This window comes from Macrobrachium nipponense, chromosome 5 (assembly GCF_015104395.2).
Source record: "Macrobrachium nipponense isolate FS-2020 chromosome 5, ASM1510439v2, whole genome shotgun sequence".
NCBI classification, from domain to species: domain Eukaryota; kingdom Metazoa; phylum Arthropoda; class Malacostraca; order Decapoda; family Palaemonidae; genus Macrobrachium; species Macrobrachium nipponense.
The window spans coordinates 85,064,919-85,091,120 of NC_061107.1; the positions used below are offsets into that span (position 1 = coordinate 85,064,919).

The window sequence follows — 26,202 nt, forward strand, 5'->3', positions numbered from 1 at the left end:
TTTCGTGATTATAGTCTGAAAGGTCACCAAACAGATTGAAAATTTTATTTACTGTTGTACGTAACGAGACCAAGTACCATTCATTGTTAGTGACGTACTGTGATCCAAAGACTGAAGTTCATTCTCTCTTTTTCGTACCTTACATGATTATTGTGTAGCTACCCTTTGTCTAACCTGTCCAAATTCCAGCCACTTTTTTTTTATGACATTCTACCTCGCCGTACTCAGTCAACTTTGCCCCGAGAATTATTTAAAGAAATCAATTTTTGTCCAGTTTTCTCTATCTTCTGGCCAGTTCCGTTCGCGTCCTTTCGTACCTTACGCATATTAGGTAACACATCTTGAGGCTTCTTGGCCAACTTTGGTTATTTTTTCCTTTGGCGCCAACTTTGGTCAGAATGTAAATAGGCTTGGCTTTTTCTTTTTTTATTTGATATATAAACATTATTTTCCTTTTTGTTTTTATAACGAAAAATGTACTCTTAACTATATCACTCAGAATTCTATTTTGATTCATGATTCATGGTATTATTACGGTGTTAAAGTTTTTTTTCTTTATTTACGAACAATAAAGTAACTATCCTTAAAACAATGCTGCTTCCTCGCTTTTTTTTTCTTTCTTTTTTTTTTAGTAATCTTAGGTATTACGAAACCCAACCTTTAAGATTATGGCAAAGATCTCAAAGAATTTCTTGAGGACAACTATATGACCATATGGACTCCGTATCAAACAGGTATAGACCAGTTCATACTAAAGCTTGTCAATTATGTATCTCAGATGAGGATGCTGTGAGTGAGAGAGGACGAACTTCCATCATTCTAGAAGGTAGTAAGTATAGACAGGTTTGAACCAGTTCACTAGTTATGGACAGGCGAAGAGAGAGAGAGAGATACTAGATAACCTGCTCTGAGAAAATCGATAAATGTTTTTGTGGAGAGTAGAAGTTTTCTATTTGGCATAAGAGCTTACCACGATAGAGAGACGAAATCAAGAGAAAGTAGTTGATAATACAATATAAAAAAGAAGTTTCATGAAAGTTTCTCAAAATGGTTCTAATTAATTGATCCTGTTTTTATCATGAACTAGTGATGACTGCATTCAAAACTTATTGCTTAAGATGAAAAAAATCACGGTTAATGTAAAGTTTGAACATCCAACTTAATTATTGCTTTAGGTAGCTTGTTAAATTGAATCTATTCAAAGTATTTACACGTGTACATGCATACTCGCAAACACACACACGCGTCTGTGTGCATATGTATGTCTAAATCTGCGTGTGCGCACGTAACATTTACCAATCGATAATACATTTCCTCTAAAAGAGGTCGCACTATCACGTCCATCCTTTCATTGATTAATCAAAGATGTACCTCCTCTTTTGGAGAAAACCTCCACGGCATCAGCTTCTTCATCAGAGGAATCCCCCGCCTCTCTCTCTCTCTCTCTCTCTCTCTCTCTCTCTCTCTCTCTCTCCCACATAAAATTCTCTGAGTCACATACTTCCCCGTTCCTTACAACCCAAACTAGTTCCCAACAATTTTGCAAACAATATTCATTTTAATAGTTTCTGTCTTGGTATATGATTTGCTTTGTTGTTTCTTCTGTTATTGCACGTCAATTGATAATTTTTTTTCTGTTACTGTCAATAACTTTACCAACCGACGGCTTTCGTTCCTCCAAAACCTTGTCATACTAGCTATCATTATTAACACACACACACACACACACACACACACACACACACATATGTATATATATATATATATATATATATATATATATATATATATATATCTGTGTGTGTGTGTTTATATATATATATATATATATATATATATATATATATATATATGTAACTACATATATGAGTTAATAATGACACACACACACACACACACATATATATTATATATAATATATATATATAATATATATATATATGAGTTAATAATGACAGCTAGTATGACGAGGTTTTGGAGGAATGGAAGCCGTCGGTGGTAAATTTATTGACAGTAAAGAAAAAATTGTCAACTGATGTGCAATACAGAAGAAACAACAAAGCAAATCTTATACCAACATGGAAACTATTTAAGATGAATATTGTTACTAAAATAGATGGGAACTAGTTTGGATTGTAGGGGACGGGGAAGTATGTGACTCAGAGAATATATACATTTGTATATATATATATATATATATATATATATAGATATATATATATATATATATATATATATATATATATATACATAAATATACTATATACGTATATGAATAACTTGATCACGAAGTATATAAAACGTGATGCTATGTATAAATCACGGTCTAGATAGTGGTATAAATAAAGGTTTTTTACCACGAAGGAAAAAATGAAAAAGCGAGATAGACTAGTACTTTCGGTCCAGTTCGGACCCTTTACTGAAGGCACTGGCAGACTGATTTTACAGAGGACAACATAGTCAAAAGAAGGTTTAATATCCAAACTGACACTACAAGATTAGCAATAAGGGCGATTTCACTCTACAGAAAGGAGGAACCGCCTGAGGGTAGCCACACCTTGAAGGATACACGCAGTAAACAAGTTATTCTTCCAGAAAACAGTACATTTTGAAAAAACACGGAAGCATGTACAATTTAATATCATGAATTTTACGCAAATTTTTCCAAAAAATATTATTAATGAAAAGACGAAAGAAAATATAAATATATAAATCGAGCAGGAGAAAGAGGGAGAGAGAATATCGAACCAGAGAGAGAGAGACAGACAGACAGACAGAGACAGAGACAGAGAGAGAGACAGAGAGAGAAAGAAAGAAATAATAACTATATACATGTGGGACTAATTTATTAGTTGTTCATTTATTTTAAGGTCCTTCATAAACATCTTACAAATATATGGGTCCAAATGGTACATTCCCAGACTAAGATTTAGGTTGTTTTTATTAGTGATTTGTATAAGTGCCGATTCCAGTAAATTTCTTGAAACATAATCATTAGATCTAGCAATTACCGAGTTATCACCCCAATTAATACAATGAGATTTTTCACTCAGATGGATAAACAGTGCATTTGAAGTTTGGGCTGTTCTAACTGAATACATATGCTGCTTAATACGTACACATAAATTTTTACTTGACTGACCAACGTAAAACGATGGGCAATCCTTACAAGGAATTTTGTAAATGATGTTGTTATTTGTTACGGGACTATTCTTAATTAGCATATCTTTAATGGTATTGTTATAAGAGAACACTACGTTAACATTAAACGATTTAAATATTGATTTTATGGTTTCAAATCCACGAAAGTAAGGTAAGCTAAGTACATTTTTAGGCATTTCTTTTTCATTAATAGCAACACTATAAAACTTTTTGTGAGCTTTTTGATAACATAAATCAATTAAATGAGGTGGGTAGCAGAGATCGTTTCCTATCTTTTTTATGTATTCTATTTCTTGGTCAAGATATTGTGGACTCGTGATACGCAAAGCGCGTAGGAACATAGAAGAAAAAATTGAAATTTTAATATTAAGATGGTGGCCAGAATAAAAATGTACATATGTTAAATTATTTGTAGGTTTTCTATAAATACTGAATTTGCATTGGAAAGATTCTCTATGTATTAATACATCTAGGAAAGGGATGACATTGTTATTTTCGATTTCAACAGTGAATTTTATTTATGGTGATGGCACTAAATTATTCAATTTAGACAGTAAATCATTTACATCGATACCAACAGGTAAGACTACTAAGATATCATCGACATATAGGTACCATTTTAAGGGGACAAGTGTGATATTCGGGAGGTGTTGTCTCTCAAAAATTACTTATGTCCGTTGGTCACATAATTTCCTTGATTAAGTTATGTATTTGTGATTGCAGATTTATTTTTAATGGAGAATATTACAAACAAATATTTGGTATGGCCATGGGTAACCCTTTATCACTTCTCCTTTCAAACTTATATATGGAATTTTTTGAGAGACAACACCTCCCGAATATCACACTTGTCCCCTTAAAATGGTACCAATATGTCGATGATATCTTAGTAGTCTTACCTGTTGGTATCGATGTAAATGATTTACTGTCTAAATTGAATAATTTAGTGCCATCCATAAAATTCACTGTTGAAATCGAAAATAACAATGTCATCCCTTTCCTAGATGTATTAATACATAGAGAATCTTTCCAATGCAAATTCAGTATTTATAGAAAACCTACAAATAATTTAACATATGTACATTTTTATTCTGGCCACCATCTTAATATTAAAATTTCAATTTTTTCTTCTATGTTCCTACGCGCTTTGCGTATCACGAGTCCACAATATCTTGACCAAGAAATAGAATACATAAAAAAGATAGGAAACTATCTCTGCTACCCACCTCATTTAATTGATTTATGTTATCAAAAAGCTCACAAAAAGTTTTATAGTGTTGCTATTAATGAAAAAGAAATGCCTAAAAATGTACTTAGCTTACCTTACTTTCGTGGATTTGAAACCATAAAATCAATATTTAAATCGTTTAATGTTAATGTAGTGTTCTCTTATAACAATACATTAAATTATATGCTAATTAAGAATAGTCCCGTAACAAATAACAACATCATTTACAAAATTCCTTGTAAGGATTGCCCATCGTTTTACGTTGGTCAGTCAAGTAAAATTTTATGTGTACGTATTAAGCAGCATATGTATTCAGTTAGAACAGCCCAAACTTCAAATGCACTGTTTATCCATCTGAGTGAAAAATCTCATTGTATTAATTGGGGTGATACCTCGGTAATTGCTAGATCTAATGATTATGTTTCAAGAAATTTACTGGAATCGGCAATTATACAAATCGCTAATAAAAACAACCTAAATCTTAGTCTGGGAATGTACCATTTGGACCCATATATTTGTAAGATGTTTATGAAGGACCTTAAAATAAATGAACAACTAATAAATTAGTCCCACATGTATATAGTTATTATTTCTTTCTTTCTCTCTCTGTCTCTGTCTCTGTCTGTCTCTCTCTCTGTCTCTGTCTCTGTCTGTCTGTCTGTCTGTCTGTCTGTCTGTCTCTCTCTCTCTCTCTCTCTCTGGTTCGATATTCTCTCTCCCTCTTTCTCTTGCTCGATATATATATTTATATTTTCTTTCGTCTTTTCATTAATAATATTTTTTTTTCGAAAAATTTGTGTAAAATTCATGATATTAAATTGTATATGCTTCCGTGTTTTTTCAAAATGTACTGTTTTCTGGAAGAATAACTTGTTTACTGCGTGTATCCTTCAAGGTGTGGCTACCCTCAGGCGGTTCCTCCTTTCTGTAGAGTGAAATCGCCCTTATTGCTAATCTTGTAGTGTCAGTTTGGATATTAAGCCTTCTTTTGACTATGTTGTCCTCTGTAAAATCAGTTTGCCTTCAGTAAAGTGTCCGAACAGGACCGAAAGTACTTGGCTATCTTGCTTTTTCATTTTTCCCTTCGTGGCAAAAAACCTTTATTTATATATGTATATATATATATATATATATATATATATATATATATATATATATATGGATATATATATACACATAAATCTACAAATGTCCTTTAATATCTAATTCACTCTACCTCGGAATTAATATATTTTCATACATGTTAACCAAAGGGGAATTTTTTTTAGTTGATAATAATTTCGTTGGCTCACATGTGTGAACTAAGAAATCAGGACGTACAGTGAAGCGCTCTATCCACACAGCTATCATGAGAGATATAAGCTAATGCCCCCTCTCACCTACAAATCTCTGACACGATCAGGTATTTGTTATTTTGGAGACGTCATCAACCCTCCTCGACCTTGATAACTGTGTAGTGCTTTTGTCGCACGTAGCCAATTCATTAGTCTGATCACATCATTGTAGGTGAGAGGCGGCATTAATTTATACCTCTATTGAAAGCTGTGTGGGTAGAATGCTTCACTGTAGGTCCTGATTCCCGTGAGCCGACGAAATTATTATCAACTAAAAAAAATTCCCCTTTGGTTAACATATATGAAAATATATTAATGCCGAGGTAGAGTGAATTAGATATTAAAGGACATTTGTAGCTTAATGCGTTATATGAGTCATGGTGATGTGATCAGACTCGTAAATTGGCTACTTGCAACAAAAGCACCATGCAGTTATCAAGATCGAGGAGGGTTGATGCCGACTCCAAAACAACAAATACCTGAGAAAGACAGATTTGTTGGTGAGAGGCAGCATTAACTTAGACCTCTCGTGATAGCTGTGTGGGTAGAGTGCTTCACTGTATGTCCTGATTTCTTAGTTCATAGGTTTGCGCCTGTGAGCCGACGAAATTATTATCAACTAAAAAAAATTCTCCTTCGGTTAACCTATATGAAAATATATTAATTCCGAGGTAGCTTAATGCGTATATATATGACTCACGGTGATGTGATCAGACTATATATATATATATATATATATATATATATATATATATATATATATATATATATCTATAGACAATTGCAGACAAAGAGTTGGAACTGAATAGGGTGACCTGTCTGAACCCAGAAGCCACCAATGTGGCCGTGACCACTTCCAGCTAGACTCAGTGACAAATTTTCACTGATTTAAAATCTTTAGCGTCTGGCTTCCATCCTTACCAATTGGGCTAATTATTATATAATATATTCTATCTTGATTAGATTACGTAGACGCAAATCTTTCTTTTCATGAGCTTTGGTTAATCTATGGTAATGGTGATGGTTATGGGTCGAGGCCATGCCTGTACAACGGCGCCTCTTAATCTTAGAGTTAATTTTAATTGTTGAACTCTTTCATTCTTTTTTCTCGTTTTTTCCACATCATGTATAAGGTTTCTTTTCTTATTTCATTATGACCTGTAAGTAGAAATTTTCCAACAATATAACTGTCATTTTCTTCATAAGGTTGCTGAAGTCCAATTTCTTTAATTCGTTCTTCTCTATAAGTACAACAATATAATATGAAATGAAATATGTCTTCTTCTATGTTATGACAAAAAGGACAACAGGTGCTCCCATTCTGATGCCTTTTTGCTATATTTAAATGTAAGGAGTTGGTTTATATCGCATTAAGTGAGAAACACTTGGATTTTTTAGCAAGAAGAAGAAGAGTTGATTTGTTTACAAAATGAGAAATTGTATCGGGATGGCCAGGGGTGACTTTGATAGAAAAGCGTAGATACTAACTGCAATAGTGACGACGTCAATAATACTAGCTGCTAGTGGGTGAGTTAAGTCAGTACTACCGTTAGTTGTTAAATCCGTTAATTTGGGTTAAGGTGACCTAACCAGACATGTCTTAAGTAACCCAAACTGGTACCCCCAAACTCTAACCTTGGACGCCGTGCCCTAACCTGGCCCGTATGGCGGGGTAGGGAGGAGAGAAGGCTCCACCCTCCAGATCCTCCCCTCCCAAGTACCTAGAAAGTCGTAACTCCTTACTTTGTGAAAGATAACATAACCTTATTAGTGGAGCTAGCCTATTGCTATTTTGCTTATTTTAGGGCAGCCATTCCTCTCTGAGATAGGTAGGTACTACCTAGGCTATAGTAGCTAGATAGTAGCCTAGGTAATAGGCTAGCTTGACTGCATGTACCTATGATAAATTAGTAATTATTAACAAGACACATTAGGTACTATCCAGGTAGTACATAGGGTTTTTTTCCAGCTGCTTATCTTATTGTGTGTTAACTGTGTTTTTGCCCATTGTCTATAGTACATATAGGGCAAACCACTTGTATTAACCATAGCCTAATGGGAAACATTTAAACCAGGAATGACAAAAAAAAAAACATAAGACATGGGTGGTCTGATAGGTATGTGGCTCATGTGGTAATCAGTAGGCTAAGTGTTGCAAGAAAACATGAATCATGAATGGTCTGATTTATGATTCATGTGATAATCAGTAAGGGTTGTAAGAAAAAAAATTAATGTAGCTGTGATAATTATAGGGATGTACCCTAACCTAACCTAACCTAACCTAGGTTACTGGGTATTACCTACTAACTTCCAGACTTTCAAATCTTGGCTAAAAATTGTGTTACTGGTCCTAACCTAACCTATGATGCTGAGGCATACCCTGTTTAGGGCTCTTCATTCCCCCACTTTGCCTCTCCCCTTACCCTAAGCTAGAGTAACTGCTCAAGGTTGAGTTAAAGGGGATGAACGTTAGCTCAAGTAGCTCAATGCCCTACCATTATGGGATCACTGTATTCAAGGTGAATTAGTTTATTTATTGGTCCCATAAAGGCACTACTGGATGTGCCTATGTCTATTGCAGGTCTGTTTTGAAGAGAATCAAATTGTATATGTACATTAAGAAGACATTTCCCTAGTTTCATTGCTTTGTGATGTCTTCCTTCAGCAACATAGGTACTATTCATTCATCCAGGCCAGTTCAAAGTGGTTGACAATCTTGCTCAAGTCAGTTTTGTCGTAATGATAGTTGATATCTTTTTGCAGCAAGAAGGATTGGTAGTGTAATCTAAGGGTAGTTTGAGTTTGATGTACTGCCAGTGTAATAACTTAGTAGGTGTGAGAGGTCTGTCTGGATTATTATCTTTAACATATGACAAGAGACAGTTGTAAATGAGATTCTTCTCTCTGGCCTTTGCATGATGTAGGCCATGAACATCGTCATTGAAAGGCTGATTTTAGTGGGAACATAACCAGAGTTGCCCAGCCTTTTGAGAATGCACAAAGGTGTGTCATTGGTAATAAATTAGCTTGGTTTTTATTATGTGCAGTCATTAAAATGAAGGTTTCAAAGATAGACATGCATGTTAAAACACTGTACTGAACATGGTTGCATTGCTTGAAACCAATTACCTGCTTATATGGGAGCCAACTGTAGTTCTAAGTGATGATTTTGACATCTTTTCAGTAATTCATAAATGTAAGCCTGGAGTTAAAATCAGTAATGTTATTTTTACATTCTGTAGCCAATCTGTCCTCTTGAGTGATTCCATATGAATATCTTTGGCATTCTTCAGGGGTCTGCAAGTGTACACCTAGTTGCTGTGAGACTTTCAGGGACTGATCCCTGCACCCAGTCAAAGGTAGGTTACTTGATACATGTGCAAACTAGCTTTTAATATTCTTACAAGAATACAAACTGTTGCTTTTATGTAAGGGTATTCCTAGCATGAGCTAGAAATTGCTGTTGCAAACTGGAACCAGAGTGGATAACCAGTGGTGTCACCACTTACCTGAGAGAATTGCTGAGAATGGAGCATGGCTGATTTCTTTCCCCACACATTTTTTTATCTGATGCCCCTTTTTATTCAAGGCTGAAAAATACCCCTAAAAATAGTTGGCATTCAATAGTATAGCTAAGAAAAATACAAATTATCTGTAAAAAGTATTATGTTATTACATAATAATGTACATATATATGTTCCAAAGAAATGTTATTTTTTGCAGTGATACTCAATCCCAAATGTACATTGTGTTCTAGGTCATGATTTGAAAGTCACTGAGAACCATAGGAATTTCATTCAACCATGAACTGTGTTGATAGGAATTCCATCCCCAGAGGGAAACATCTGTTGAAATTCGTTATCAGTCATATCAGTGGATCCCACATTCAGGGTAGTGGTAAGTGAATCTTGTGTAAAAGTTGATGTGAATAAGAATATATTATGTATTGGTAATTTTTATGCCATTGAGTAATTTTTTGCTATTCTTCCAACAACCTAAATGCCAAAAGATTATAAATTTGGTGACATTTTGTTCTCTTTATTTTAGTCCATAACAGTTAATGAATCTTTTTTTTCTTTTATAGACGAAAATGAATGCATGATGTTAGCTTCAAGTCTTTTTATACTTTTCCCTGTTGTTGTTAAACAAGATTTTACGATTCAGTATTTTTTTTCCAGGTGACTTGGTGAAAGCTGTTTACAAACCACCTATCTGTTCCTATAGGGAATTAAATTTAACGTTTCATGAGGAAGCAGAGGAAGCTATTGTAGTAGAAGAGGGAGCTGATCTAAATGAGTTACAGAAGTCTGTAGTCAGTGAATATCGCAGAAAGACAGGATATTATAACCCTTTGAAAATCTCTCAAGTTTGTGTCAAAGGGACAAGTAATGGGGAGGAGAATGAAATGCTCAAAATAAAGGTGGTGCAAATCACTTCAAATACTGATGAGATACTGGAAGGGATTCTTGATAGTAATCTAGATACTCATTGTTTATCCAGGTTTCCTGTTCATCCATTGCCTTTGTGTGAGCTTCCATCTGATGGAGGACCTACGGGTAGCCTAAAAGTGGGAGAGAGAGAAGAAAATGGAGGGATTTTGCTTGAAACTTACAGTGATAACAACAGGGAGATGTTTTCTGTAAAGTTTGGAGAGGATGATATTATGAGTGTCAGTAGAAGTGCAGTTGACAAATTTCACAAAATATCAGGAATAACTGATTCCTTGAGTGCACAGAGGGAGAGGATATTTACTTATGTAAATAATAAGGAAGTTCCTATTACGATCATGTATCTGTTTCCAGATCCAGAAGTGAAAAAGACTGAAACCTGTATTTTAGTGAAAGAGACAGCTCGTAAAAGAGGTCGACCAAGAGGTAGGAGAAAAGGTGTTGCAAAAGGTAGGATAATGAAAGAAGTAAGAGAACTGAATGAATATGTTAGTCAATTTAAACATTCCAAATTTAGAAGAAGAGATAATGGCATCCCTGATCAAGATAAGGACTTGCAAATAGCATTAGAAGAGGAAATCAGTGATATGGAAGGGGATGATTTAAGCACCTTTGGTTGTGAAACTGGGATAGTTGTTAGTGGCAGTGTAGTGTCATCAAGTGCCGACAGTAATGATGGGGATGGTGCAGCCAAAGAAGATTTGCCCATGCTGGAGTTGCAATCTTCACATGAGGACATGAATGCTTCTCTGAACCCTGGAGATATCTGGAAGTTTCTTACTCAATATGCATCTGAGGATAACAGAGTGCAGGGTCTTGTAACTCAGTTCAACAATGAAAGCTGGTTGCAGGTGAAAAGAATGTCTAATTTTTATCAGATTGATGGTGAAGTTATGACAGACCTGTCTTTTAAAGTGGTGTATAGAAATGATTTTTCACCTATTACTTACTTCTTGCGAGGATTCAGTCGGCTTTTGAAAACTGGTGAACTCAATACAGCAAATGATATTAATAACCTTTTTCGATTTATGTCTAGAGATCGTAAATTGTGTCTTGGACTTAAACCGTCTCCATATCAACATAGCATAGACAGTAATACTAGAGTGAGAAAGTTTTTTCAAGAAAAAGGTCAATTTTTGTCAACACCATTTGAATGTCTGCTTTCAAAGTCATGTCGAGGCATTGTGAAAATAATTGGTACCTCTCCCGTGTCTGTGTTCACCCGAGGGTCTAGAACTGTTCATGGTGTACATGCGTTATGTCGTGCATGTGCTCTTCTTGGTAAGAAAATGAACCAGTTAATTAAGCTATCTCCCAAGAATAGTATCATGGAAGCTGATGAAATGCAGGAAAAGGTGAGAGTTTAAATAATTTAAAACCATATCCATCTTGGAATGTACACTGCATTTAAAAATATTGCTAATCACCCAAGGGAAACTTGAGAATTTGAATCCAGGGAATGGTAAATCTACTTGATAGTAATATACAGTTTTGTATATGAGACTTACCCACTAATTGTATGGCTATTAGTTTCCACATACGGCAGTTTAATTCAAATTTCGTTGGTAGTGCTTCGATTGCTCAGTGTAGGTACACAGTGCCATTCCCCAACGGCAATACTAGGAATAGCTTAGCTAAACACTGCATTCTGCTTCCTGCTGTGCTTGACTAAACATCAAGTGCTTACAGCAGCTTGTTCTTATATTCCGGTTATGTCACTGATTTCGGTAGTATTACACAACCATTGGAACACATTTGTAGCCTTCAAGCAGAATTACACAACCACCGGAAGGGGAAGGTCGCAGTGGTTTTTTAATCTTCCATATTCTTTTTTCTAATTTGTGAAGTGTTCAGTTACTAGTTGTTCACCCCCGAATTGGAGTGGTGGAATATTTTAGCCTTCTCTGATAGCTCTGCTTCCACTGTGAAGAGAAGTTCCTCCCAGAACCTTTCTTCCTCTGTCTAAGCATGTTGTGTTTTAGTTTATAGGGACTTCATGTTTCAGACACGCTTCAGTGTTGTGGAGTGTTTTTTTGGCCTACTTTGAAGCGAAGCTAAGGATGTAAGAACAGCCTCTATACTTCCTTAGTTTTCAGGCGTTATTTGCGCTTTATGCCCATTCTGCCATCCAACTATCAGAGGCATAAGCAATCTTCGCTTATTATAATTTTTATGTAGGCTTAAAAAGTGTCAAAATTTTTCAGTACCTCGAGACGTTTTTTAGTGACTGGCATGGCATCGCAGAAGGAAGCGCAGGATGTTCTCCTATTACATATTATATCTTTACCTTTTCAGTAAGGTGCTGAGTGGATGGGTCTTGACTTACTTCAATGTAGGTGTCAGTGTTTTCTGGTTGTTTTATTTTGGTGCTGCGCCCATGGCAAAGGCAATTACCTATCAGAATTTGCTAGCCATAGGAACATTCCCCTCGCTGCAAAGTTTCCCCTAAGTAGGAGGTGACCCTTGGCGCTACCGCCATGCCACTACGAGCTAAGATGAGCGCCAACCAGAGGCAGTATTCATCTGCATAGCTGTCTTAACTAATAGGAATGACAAGCATTTTTTCAATGCTAGCAACTTTTCTCTTTCAAATTCATTACATGAAGTAATGCTTTGGAGTAGAATATGTCCATGATCCCACCTTTCAATGTGCAATCAGCTGTATAATTACTGGGTAAGTCTCATACAAAAATGATATTTTCATAATAAAATAAGGTTTTGTAAATACTTGTCCAGTAATTATATGATTGGAGCCCACCTGCCTCCCTTCTGATGGACTTTATGCATAAAACAGAATGAAGTGCTTAGCTAAGTTGTTCCTAGTATTGCTGTTGGGGGACGGCACTGTATACCTACATTGAGCAATCAGAGCACTACCTAGGAAATTTAAATAAGGCTGCCGTACATGGAAACTAAAAGCTATATATAATTACTGGGTAAGTATATACAAAACCTTATTTTATTATAAAAATATCATATTTTTCAATGGTATTAAGTCATTTGATATATAATTTTGTATTCATTTTGTAAACCTCTTACTATACTGCATTTTCCATATGCATCATTGCCTAATTGTTTATTTACTAGTAAACATTGTAATTAGGTACTTTGCACAAGACCTTAATTACCTCATAATGTGACTTCCTTTCCCTTTACTCTTTCACATTTCACATTATTTCACTTATATAAGACATCAGTATAATAGTCTCTGCTAGTGTGTAACATCCAGTAGCCACAAATGTTTTGTGTCAATGTTTATCTGAAACGTTTGTGTAAACAAATACAAGTTACTCTATAAGACTTGTATAGTACAGTATACAAGAAAGGAATAAGTTTTTAAATGTAAATATGTGTGGGTGACAAATAGAACATTCATAAGAATTTAGTAGAGCTAATGCTAACCAGTGCAGCAGTGCACTAAAACATTTTTCTTCATAATCCTTACAGAGGTGGGGGCTCTTACTTGCCCATGGGTCTTATGTGGCCTCATATACAGTATATGTATTCTGATATAGCTACATATATATATGCCTAAAATATTAAGAACAATAGTCTGTTTTTAAATCAGTATTTTCAAAGCCAGAGTTTAAGCTTTTACTTTTTAAGTATTGTGTTTATCTGCAAATAATCCTTTCTTTTCCTTCAGGTGGTTGGTGATAGTTTCCTGCAACTTCTTAGGCAGCCTGTCAAGAGAAGTGGAATGACTTACAGTGCACTGAAGTACCTGTTTACCCAGAGTATTCCTGAAATTCTGTCTGATAAGGAACTTAAAAGCAGCCAGACTTTTCCAGATGAGGCAGATATTGATGAAGAAACACAAACAGGAGCAAAAAGAGGAAGAGGAAATCAAAAGGAAGGAAAATCCAAATCAAATATTTGTGTAACTGAAGAAGCCTTCCTTCAGATGATAGACCTTCAGCCCCCTAATTCAGAAGGACTGGGAAGATCCTTATTGAAGAAGTGCAACTTGTGTCAGTTCAGAGCACCAACAATGCTCTCTCTTGTTACTCATATGAAAGGGCACTTAGGAACACTCAAGGAGAAATGCTCGCAATGTGAAATTCAATTGTCAAGTAAAGAGGCCTTAGAGATTCATAAAAAACAAATGCACATGGAACGTTCACCTGTGTGTTCCATTTGTGAAATGGACTTCACTACCAATGACCAGTTGTTTGACCACATGAATAAGCACCGTAATCACTTGCCTTTTGAATGTCCATATTGTAATCATAAGTTGAGTAACAAAGAGGCTTACAAGAAACATCTTAGGCTAACACATAAAATTACTTCAGTTAAAGACTTGAAGTTCAATTGCAAAACATGCAACATTTTTTTTTACACTGAGGATCATGTGCTGTTGCATAGAGTAAATCAAAATCATGAAGGAATTGAACCATTTAATTGTAGAGCTTGTGCATTCTCCTGTGTAACTGCTAATGAGTTTCGACATCATATCATGGAACATGCAGAGGAAGAAAGAGAAGCTGTAAATCTTGCAATATGTCCTGAATGTTATAAAGTGTTTTTTTCAAAATATAGGTTAACTTTCCATATTGAGATGAAGCACTCAAAGGTGAAAGCCAAATCAGACCAGTTGCCAGAAGCTATTGTTGAGTCAGAGTCAGTTCCCACAGTCAAAAAGAAGAAGAGCAAGGGACCATACCTCCGGTATTTAAGAGCAAATGAAAAGTATGAGTGTGCCAAATGTAAGCGAAGATTCAAAACTGCCAAAACACTCGAAAGTCACATCAAATTTGCTCATGCTGAGAAAAAAGCATGTAAATCAGAGCATGTATGTACTTTGTGTGGCCGTAAGTTTAATGCCCTTCGTCGTCTAGGTAATCACATGAAGATCCATTCTGGCAATAGACCAGTGTTTCAATGTGAAGAATGTGGACAGATATATGGGAAGAAGACCCAAGTTTTAGAACACATTAGAACTGATCATGCTGAACAGGTGGAACGACACCAGCAGCAACAGGAACTGGTACAGGTTGATCAGTCTCAGGATCAACAGTTTGTTGATATTCAGGTCCATCAACAAAATAACTGTAGTATAGAAGGATCTGCCTCAACTTCTTGGAGTCCAATCAAAAGTCCTTTTAAAGTACCAACAGTGGAGCAAACTCAAGAGGCTGTTTATAGTCTTCTTCAGCTAACAGACTTTTAAGAAATTTAAATAATTCAACTTTCAAATCATCTGCTGGTAAAAATATTGATAATGTCCCATTGGTAGTGACTATACATAGTACATGGTGTTATAACATTTACTTTGAAAAATTTGTCTCATGGAAACAGTAAGAGATGTGGCTACTTTAAGTGATCATGTTAATTTCAATACAGTATCCTAAACACCAAATTATTTTTCAAATAGTATATAAAGTAAGGCTGTTTTGTTCTCAATTTTGATATACTATTTATGAACCTTAAGATTAACCAAGCCACAAGACTGTTATTTACCGTACATAAATTTTGATTTTGATACTGGATATAATTACATCTATGTTGGAAAGCATTTAATAATATATATTGCTGAAAATTAAAGCAGTATTCTGTTTTTCTTTAGATTAGTGATTTTTAGTATTTTTCCACCAAGTGTCTGAATTATTTAACATATGAGTTATGAATTTGGACTTTATAAGAATTGTTTCACAATTTGTATAATCATTTGGTTGAGTTTATAGTACCTAATTTTTGCTGCTAACAATTAATATCATAGACTAACATGACAAAGTGGAAACAATAGAGAAAGGCCAAAAATTTTACAGCACATTTATTAAAGAGCAATGCTCAATTATGAAATGAAATACAATTTTAAAGCAGGCTCGAAAATTATGAATGCATGTGGACTTTGACTAAGTCCCTACATGTAGTCATCAGATCTTGTTAGCCATTTATATAAGGATAAGAGAGTTGAAATAAAAGCAGTCAAAGGTGGACAACATTAATTCAGAAAATTAATAGTTTAATTATTTTTCTTTTTTCCTTGCTGTTTGTGCCCTATCATATTTATCTACATGAAAAAATCTTATATTCTTCCTGTGCTGCCATGGGATGTGACTTATGTATTGCAGTATTCAAGCCCATCTTTTGCAAACTTGCTTATAATGACTTACGCCTGATACATAGGTTTTGCACCTGTATGCCTCAATAGGCACAGATCCTGCCTGGTTTCCTTAAGAGATTCATGAAAGGTTCCATCATGAGCACAGTAGCTAGGAATGGGCTAACTGATTCGCAAATCTGCACTATGACCTAATATCAGTAATAGTGAAAGCATTTGGGTGTGGTGAATTTCTTGGTGGCCACAAAACTGTCTTCTGAGGGATTATTGCAACTTAGCTGTATCAGATAGAATGTATTCTCTGCAGATTCAGGACTTCTAGCTTAAGAGTATTCTTGTTAAAGCTTTTGTTGTCCAGATGCTGTATGTTGCCAGAGTATCCTTTCCATATTTGTGCAGTTCAGTGTTATCGTTGCGCTGGTATTTCTTGGTGTCCTTTTGTACCTATAGCAACCCCAAGCTGTTATAAAGGTAGTTAGGAGGTAGCTCTCATCTCTCAGTTTCACCTGATGGAAATATTAATGTACTTCCACTAGTCTTGTATGAGTGTAGAGGTACTTCAGATAGTGTCATATATTGCAGTATGGTGCATCTCTGTTCTGCTGAAGCATTGAGATGGTAGTAGTCCAGTGTGCACTAGGGATGACTTGCCTTTTTGGCCATAGCGACCATGTGTGCACACCACCCTGTTGCCTCGTCTATGGAAACTTCATGGACCTCTCTCTTGATGTTCTTGTCCAATTGATCCTTGACTTCTACCTCTCAATGTTTGGGTATTGAGTTTTGGGTGTGACATGTATATGGTGCAAGATCTGCAGTGAGGTGTATGTATGATAGGGTTTGCCTATCATCACTGTAAGGGTATCTCCCTTTATCAAATGTTTTTGCTGCAAAATGTTATAGCCACTGCTCCTGCCCTGGGACGTTCCCCTCCTAGTGGACAGTATAGATGAGGATCTAGGTAGCTACTATTAATGGTAATATGTCATGTACTCGTTGATTCACTGGCTGCAATGGATGTGTGATGAGAAAACTTCTCTAGCACAAAGCCGAGATCCTTTCATGCCGACGAATACAGTATTCTCTGATTTCACACAGTAACTAACCTACATGGTCATCCAGTAACAATGGGTCAAGTAGGAAACCTATAAGTCTTGGTAGGGGAAGATGATAGTACATACTTTATTTGAAAAGTTATGGACATACTTGTTGGTTGTTTAAGAGTGAGGGTAAAGAGAGAAAAGGAAAAAAAAGTCCATGGATAATTGTGTAAATGGAAACTGTCTTCTCATTTGTGCTGCTTAGAATGAAGGAATTTTACTGAATTAGAACATTCAATTAAAAGATGCCTGTTGAATTTTATCGTTTTTCACATTATTAGCATACTGTGGTGGGTTTTGATGCATTTAACCTGTAAATTCATATTATCATAAGCATGTGTTTATGAGGATTAGTTTAGGATGTTAAAATGAATTCAAGGGGAAGATTTGGGGAGAAGAATATGAAAGAAGGCCCCTCATCAGGTACCAGGTACCAAGTAATTGTTATAGAAATAATTATGTTCCAGTCAAATATTAAATTCCTTGAGTTCTTTAAACAATTACTAAATGTAATTGGAGATGGCAGTTATGCTAAATTGCTGATTAGGATTTTGAAAACCGAACATGCAAATGTTTGGCATCATGCAAACTTTATTTATATTTATTTTTTCTTTTTTTGTGCATTGAAATTTACGCTAATCAGAATTGAGAATACAGTGCTCAACAGAATGCAGTCAGCAATAATGACTTATTACACGGTTGTGACCAAAGCACACAATTCCAAGTAGTAAAATGGATAATTTTCCAGTTTTCTTTTAGAGGGGATTTTTAATACATCGCCAAGACGACATGACTGATATCTCATCCATCCTAGGATCATCATCCCTGCAAGGAATTTCCAATGGTCTTAAAGGAAGTAAAAAGAAAAAAAAAAAAAAAATTGCATGCCACCGCTTTCGTTATAAAGCTATTCCGTTGGTCCTGTTGCTGAATAACCACTGCTTCCATGTAACGTAAAAACCATACATACATACATACATATAAAGCTATTAGCACAGAGAAAGTGGTACAGCATAAAATCCTTTCCTTTCATTTAGACCTTATACTCCTAACAGGTTCTTCCCCAAGCAAATCATGAACTCCCTCCCCCCTCATCATCTTTACTATATGCCCTTACCATATCAATTTTGACTTATTATATTAGTAATCTTTGCCAGCCCAGCACATCTGAGTTCTTCAAAATCCACCTGTGTTCACATTTTCTGTTTGTTTCAGATTCTGTTCCTCCTTAATGCCCATGTTTTTTTTTTAACCATACATCTTGCTGGTGTGGTTACAGTATCGGTTTATTTGGCATTCTGTAGTCACATGTTACAACTGCCGCCACCTCCAATTTCTGAGTTCTGACAACCACCTTCCAATCCATCTTACTTTCACCCTCAGTTCACGTAGTCAAGTGATTACGTTTCTGTAAATTTTGACCATATTTTATCTGTTATTTCATTTTTCTTTTCATTGTTGATATATTCATAAATCAATTCTTGTCATTTATTCATTTATAGATTAAAGTGCTCATATATAGTTCCTTTAAGAATATCATATGAAAATAAGCTCTCATCCCGTCAGATCAGCCAATGAGACAATGCGTGCAAATACTCCTAGCCAAAACAAAGCTTTTAGCCAATAATAGGAGACGGTAGAAATTATTGTAAGGTGGAGGCTTCTGATTGGTCAGAGAAGTTTTTTGACCGAATTCCTTCTCAGTCTTGAAAAGTCCCAGTGTAGTTCCAGAATGGAAGGTGTGTTCATCTAGTGTTGCTAGTTAAATGAAGACAAGAATTTGGGTAAAGAGCGAGGTAATTAAAGTTTCTACCATTCTGGGGGATACTTAGGGCTCAGCGCCTCTGGTCTGGGAAAAATTAGACAGCCAAAGATATTTTGTTGTAGGATATAATTGAATAATTCGTCGGCTGACATGCCGGTGACAGACTGATCACGACTTCCATTAAGTTCTTTACCTTAGTTTTGACTGAATGCATTTGGTGACATCAAGGTATTTCTGCAAAATGTGTCTAAGGTTAAACAGAATTTCGGGTATTGATTTGTTTCGTACTATTTATAGGTTTCATGAGGTTTTGTAATAGATTTCAGAGCAGATTTTTTTTAGGTTATGGAGGTGGGGCTTGATATTTCTTGCATGATGCATAAAGGGACGTGTGTCTTTTACTTGGCGTTAACGTAGTAGATGGAAGAGGAAGTGGCTAACAAGATTTTTATACAACTGATTGCTGCGTGTTCGGAAGAGTCGTTATTAATTAAAATAGCATCCAGCTTCCAATTCCTGTAATTTCCAGTTGTGTTAAGCTTTAAATTTTGAAAGAAAAACAAATCTTTTGAAATATAAGACTAGAATTAACTTAATAGGCCTAGGAAGAGGACTGCATCTTTAAGGTCCCGTATTAATTGTGATGACGTACATTCTAATAGGAGTACTGATTCATACTGTACCTATAATCCGTATTTGTTAGTTCACACTTAACAACGGATGACTTGACCAAGTACAATAATGTCCTCAAATATCTTGGTTCTAACTTAGCGTAAACTATTTTCATTAGACATACTATTTACCTGTAGCTTTCAAGTGATTGTATGAGGTCAGTCCTGTTATAAGCACTGGGTAAAGGATATGTTGGCCGTACGAAGTGGTTATCCGGTATTGTGTGTTTAGACTTGACTAAAGCTGGCTTTTATGGACGCCACTGTTATCCCCCATAATGGGTTGAAAATATGCAATGCGATAACGCCCTTGTAAGCTGGATCTGAAAGCGCTTTATTGCATTCCTGCTAGCAGAAATCCAGCCTTTATTAGCACTTCTTGGTAACATTGCTTGTTGGATAAGAACTAGATTGTATAATCGAAGATATTGTTGAAAATATGCAATGCGATAACGTCCTTGTAAGCTGAATCTGAAAACGCTATATTGCATTCCTGCTAGCAGAACCCTCATATAAACAATGTGAACCAAATAAAGTAAACATTTCAGTTAGTGGAGTAATGATTACATAATCGTCGTGATAGGACAACGGAAGTGTCGACACCTTTTCAATGAATTCAGCACATTTTATGTATTAATTTCTTGGCAAGTCCGATTTAAATTGAAGTTGTTTATGTTGACCGAAATACTGATTTGTGTTGCTGGAAAAGTGGTTTGTATATATATATATATATATATATATATATATATATATATATATATATATTATATATATATATATAATGGATTGCTGCTTTTGTGTAATGGGAAATTTGAGTTTTTGCAATAATTGCAACCCTTGGGGACCTTGCATAAATTGCATCTCTCCCACACAAGTTAAACCAGACCACTAATTCATAATTCACAAATGAAGACAAGCATTCCATTTAGCACACCCGTAATAGATGTTAAACATATGTACTGTCCCTTGCATCAAGTATGAATCGAAGTCAATATTTCGCGTTCGACTTTTCTTGTCAGTCTATGCAACTAGATTATTTTAAACTATGAGGGTCACGCCCACAAGTTAGGTTATCTCGGTAATTTGCGCAAAGGTTGTTAGCCCTTTTATTTGAGCTGAAAAAAATTACCTTTTAACATTTAAATAGAATTAACATATACGTACGTATAACGTACCAATTGCCTTTCCAACCGGTAAGTAAAGCAACACAATGGAAGTATAATTGTTTTGTGTTAATTATAGTTTATAGCATCCTAGTTAACTTATTTTTCTTTTTTTTTTTTTGGTCAAGATATAACCATCAGATTTTTGCTTGGGGTCCCCACAGCATGTAGGCAATAGCATTTTGTAGCTAAATGTTAAACACCTAGTGATTGTTCTGCCCAAGGTTTTTGTCATATTGCTCGAATTGATCTCTCTCTCTCTCTCTCTCTCTCTCTCTCTCTCTCTCTCTCTCTCTCTCACAAATAACCCGTAACTATCACTAAAAATATAGGCTTTCAAAGAATGTCTAGATAGGCATGATGAATTAAATTCAAGAATGCATTTGCGCTTGTGACAACATTAAAGCGCATGAGTTGTATTATGATTTCGATGCAGGCTATTTGAGTATGTTTTCTCCTAAGCAATTTATATTAAAGCCATTGGTATTAGCAGTTGAAGGGAGTATAATTTTATTGAGACTTTGAATCGGTATAGAGTGATTTCAAAATCCTAAGAGTTTAGTGGATTACAAAAATATAACGAAAACCGAATTTATGTTGGTGGAAAGGAAAAATGAAGGAGCCTGGGTGATATTTGGCTGAATATTATTATATAATCAGAAGATGAAGTGTATTTATATGGAACAAGCCCACAAGGCTCATTGACTTGAAATTCAAGCTTCAAGATAATGGCCTCCGTAGGAAGAAGTAAAACGAGATAAAGGGAAATACAGAAATAAGTTCTCATTAAAAAAGAAACATTAATAAATTCACAAATAGGTAATATATTAAAATGCAAGGAGAATAGTGTTTGAATAGTAATGCATTGCACTTAAGCTTGAACATCTGACGTTCCAGTGGGTTCCATAGTCCAACGGTGTGAGGAATAAGGCCCTATAGAACTGAGAAGTTCGACAAGTAGGCACATTTACTGCATAATGGTGCTCCTTCTCAGCGAATCTGATTGCTCTCGGAAGGTAAAGGGGATCCGAGATCAAGTGTGAATGAAAAATATCCGTTGAAATACGACTTATGAAAAAGTGGCTAACAAGAGACCATCCTACTACTACGAACCACTATTAAAAGTATATAAATCTCCGGCAGAAGCAGACTTCCACGCCGGAGAACAGTATTTCAGTAGAGGAAATACAAATGTCCTAAAACAGGTTTCACTGATTTTATCACTGTTATAATATATGAGGCCTTCAGAACAATACCTAACTGTCGTGAGGCATTACTAAAACTTTCATTAAATGTTTTTTGAAAGTTAGAAGATGTGAGTCAAAGGTCGCCAGAAATAGTTAAAGCTTCGGACCTCTTTCAGAAAAGTTCCACCCACCTGAAGGGGAGGATGGGGTGGGTAATATGTACGAGATCTGCTTATCAATAGTTTTTTCGTTTTGCTGGCGTTCATATCAATAAATTTGAGTATCGATTTATTAAAAGTCAGTTTCTCGTTATTGACAGTTCTTGATTTTCATTAGTGTACTTCTAAGAGTGCTGTTATATCTTCTATAAGCCTGAGAATATCGATTGTGAGTGGTGTACTACTCTAACCCCATTAATATTTCGAAGCTCAAGAAAGTACGTACATTCATATTCTTGGCGAAGCTGTTTACTGATACCACCATTTATTGAATTTTTTTTTAATTACAACCAACAAAAAACTTGAAGCCTATGTAATCACGGTGGCCACCAAATTGCATAGGCTGCCTCCCAGATCTAAAGGATTAGGAAGAGTAGCTAGCTGCTGGAGGCACCCAGGACCCAATAAGGAGGTCTTTGAGGTACCTACCCCTATCTATATCTACTATGTACCTACCTATCCAAAGTGCAGTTTAGTTTTTAGTTTGCATCAGCTACTTTGTTTTGCTTCTCCTGGTTGACTTGTAAGATTTTCACCTAAATTGTACATTAGTGTTGCATTATGCTGTATTGATGAGTAATTTAACTTTTGTGTACTAATTATTTATCTTTTTTTGTTTATTACAGATGGATCATGCGCAAATTTCATACTGAAGGTGACAATGTTCCTCTTAAGAATTAGGAAAGACTATCTTGGAAAAAAAAAACTGCTGTAGTTCCACCAGTCAATAGGAGAAAGACTCAAAGCCTTCCATTCACTGGCTATAAAGCGTAAGAGCTCAGCCAATGAGAGAAGGCAATGGACAAAGATTATCATGGTAGGAGTTCTCTGATTGGCTAAGCAAAAATCTCTGATGAAGTTGACTTCTCAAGCAGGCTTGTTGGGAAAGCAACAGATTTTTTAAAACTTACCATTTTCAGCATGTCGCATCTTCGGTAAGTTAACATCCGTCTTTTCAATGAAATGATTAGTTATAAACATTCTTGAATAGTACAAGGTGGCATTCATCTTGCTAAATGTTAATCATTTTAGGCATCTTCTGTTGGCAAGTGTGTTTAGTGGTTTTTAAATTTTATCGAAACCAGTGATTCTGGTGAGTTCGTCTTACTGTTAGTTTTATTTTAGGATTAAAATGGTTTTAAAGATTGTGTTCTGTGATTGAGGTTTGCAAGTCAGATTTACTTCCTGCATCTTCCACCAGATTTTGTTGCAAATTTAAACAAAGCATGGTATACTGATTTTTATTGTTGAATGAAATTCCAGTTTTCATCTTTTTCGGCAGGCCTTGAAATTGCTAGAGCTTTTTACAGAAGCATAGAAATTACAAGGTCTTCTTACTTGAAGCATTGGAATTGCAAGGGCTCTCCAGATCTGTGAAATGCTCCGCCTTTTTAAGGCAGATTTTGCAAAGGCCTTTTTAAGGAATCATTTGAATTAGCTAGGAACTTTTTTTTTTTTTTATAATTGCAAGAATTTTTCAGGCAACCGATTTTAATGCAGCCTTTGAACTTAGCAATGCTTAACTGCTCTTTGAATTGTAAGAGCTTTTTAATGCAGCATTTGGACTCCCGAGAGAGGTTTTAATGTGATTGATAGTTTTTGAAGTTGCAAGGGCTTTTTAATGCAACATTTGATATTGCGAGGGGTTTTGAAGGCAGTTTTTAAAATTAAGGGCTTGCTATGTCAGTCTCTAAATTGCAAGGTTTTCTAAATTAGCCTTAGAATTTGCAAGGTTTTTCCTAAGGCAACCTTTTAAGTTGCAAGGGCTGTTTTTAGGCAACCTTTGAAATTTCAAGGGGTTTTAGTTTAACTTCGAAGTGTAAGGTCTCTAAGGCCGATTTTGGATTTACAAGAGCTTATTGAGGAAACATTTTTTAAATTGCAAGGGCTTTTTATACCTGATCTTTGAATTGCAAGACGATTTTACAGAGAATTATAGATCCGTAAAATATTTCTGCAAGTCTCGTTAGTTGTATTTTTAAACAGCAGATCTGTCTGTTGTTACAGGTACTTACTGATTGACAAACTTGCAACACCCCTTGTATTGAGAATTGCGAAGCCATTTGTTTTTAACTCACTAACAAACTAGCAATCCCCCACACTTCAGCGAGAGGGAGCATACTTTTTTTTTATTCAGTGACGAACTAGCAACACCCCCTATTCTTAAGCAGGAGTCCATGGTCTTTTACAAAGTATGAAGTAATGTTTGTGCCTCTCTATATATTTGCTGATAAAAGAACGCTCTGTTAGCAGTTGCAGCAGCATGCCTGTTTGTCACGTGTTTTTCTTCTCGAGACCAGTGATTGTCTGGTGTGATTGACTTGTTTTAGGGTTCAAAATATCATTGTGTTGTAGTGTGTGTGTGTGGTTTCCAAGTTGGTCAAGCTCCATTTAATCATTGCTAATTCCACCAGATTGTTTCATATAAAAATAGCTCCCAGTGTACTGAATATTACCTTTTTCCCGTGTGTTTTGAAATTGCTAGTGTTTTTACCGAAGCATTGAAATTGCAAAAGTTTTCCAGCTGATCTTTTAAATTGCCCTGCCTTTTTAAGGCACCCTTTGAATGATGAGGCTTTTTAAGGAGACATTTCAAATAGCTAGGAACCTTTCAGTTGGCCTTTTGTGTTTGCAAGGTCTGTTTCGTCGCTCTTTAATTGCAAAGTTTTTTCAGGCAAGAGATGAAATATTAAGGTATTTTTAATGCAACCTTTGAACTGAAAGGTGTTTTAATTGCTTTTGGAATTATAAGGGTTTTTTAATGCCTTCTTTGGCAGAGGAAGGGGTTTTGAAATTGTTTCGAAATTGCAAATTCTTCCAGCTGTGGAGCATTTTTTATGCAGCCTTTGGACGCAGGCCTTAACGGTACCTTTTGGAATTGCAAGGGGTGTGTAGTTGATCTTTGAGATTGCAAAGGCTTTTTATTGCAGCCTTTCAGGTTGCAGTGTTTTGAAGGCAATCTCTTAAGGGCTTATGTTCCTTTCAAATTGCAAGGGCTTTTTTTAGGCAACCTTTGAAATCTCAGTGGCTTGTAGATTGTTGGAAATATCTTTTTAAGGCAACTTTTGATATCACAACGGCTCACTGTGGAAGGCTTTTTTTATAGCCGATCTTTAAGAAATGTAAGATCCATGTTACAGCGAATGTTGTAGTGTCATTGAATCTCTGAATAGCAATTCTCTCTTATTGTGGGTATTAGCAAAAATAGCAATTCTCTTTTATAGTGGGTATTAGCATAAATAGCAATTCTCTCTTATTGTGGGTAGTAGCAAAAGCCCTTAACATGAGCTTCAACAATTAATGAAGTGTTTGGGCTTCTGGAGATAGTTATTAGATGTTTATAGGATGCTTTAGTTATGTTTAGTAATTAGTTGACAAGAAATTGCGACAGCGTCTTATGATGTTTGTTATTGCGTGTTGTATTATACCTATTAACTTTTGTTTGCCTCCAGAAGTGGTTTTGTTTAACCAAATTATATAGGCTACCATGATCGCTTGTTGTGCGTTTGTTTCCTCGTGTAGAAATATTTCATTTTTATAAAATTATTCTAAGTGAGGTCAGTGATATCCTTCTTTTCCTTAGAAGTGTAATGGAAGTAGTGACATGTTGCTTCGGAATCCACTTCAAGGCTTCGAGAGGATATTAGTGTCAGTCGGCAGAGGAATGAAACTTATCTAGGCAGAGAAAGGCAGCAGCAATCCTCAAAAGGCCTCTGAAGTGGACAAAGAAGATATCTGGTTTAAATTTCGTTCTTGATCGAACATGATTTTTTTCCGATACAAAATCTTCATTTTGGGAATTTATTTCCTTTCTCTTGCAGGCAGCTGTAAGGACTTTACCAAAGAGGAAGAGAATACCAGA

The 26,202-nt window shown here is 35.6% G+C and overlaps 1 protein-coding gene across 2 annotated transcripts; it reads left to right on the forward strand.

The window, feature by feature from the left end:
- Window positions 1-7,058: 7,058 nt before the first annotated feature.
- On the forward strand, window positions 7,059-15,739 carry LOC135215475 (uncharacterized). Of its 2 annotated transcripts, XM_064250217.1 has the most exons (5): window positions 7,059-7,251; window positions 9,018-9,083; window positions 9,482-9,621; window positions 9,903-11,527; window positions 13,819-15,739. In XM_064250217.1, the coding sequence occupies exons 3-5, from the start codon at window positions 9,528-9,530 to the stop codon at window positions 15,340-15,342; spliced, it is 3,243 nt and encodes a 1,080-aa protein (XP_064106287.1). In that variant the 5' UTR covers window positions 7,059-7,251; window positions 9,018-9,083; window positions 9,482-9,527; the 3' UTR covers window positions 15,343-15,739. The 2 variants fall into 2 exon arrangements, with proteins under 2 accessions (XP_064106287.1, XP_064106288.1); XM_064250218.1 differs by lacking the exon at window positions 9,018-9,083.
- The last annotated feature ends 10,463 nt before the right edge of the window (window positions 15,740-26,202 follow it).

Excerpts from the sequence above, each read along its gene's own strand:
- LOC135215475 (XM_064250217.1), top strand. The coding sequence starts at position 9,528 with ATGAACTGTGTTGATAGGAATTCCATCCCCAGAGGGAAACATCTGTTG. Across the intron at positions 9,622-9,902 it reads ATCCCACATTCAGGGTAGTG|GTGACTTGGTGAAAGCTGTT; the intron begins GTAAGTGAATCT and ends TTTTTTTTCCAG. Across the intron at positions 11,528-13,818 it reads CTGATGAAATGCAGGAAAAG|GTGGTTGGTGATAGTTTCCT; the intron begins GTGAGAGTTTAA and ends CTTTTCCTTCAG.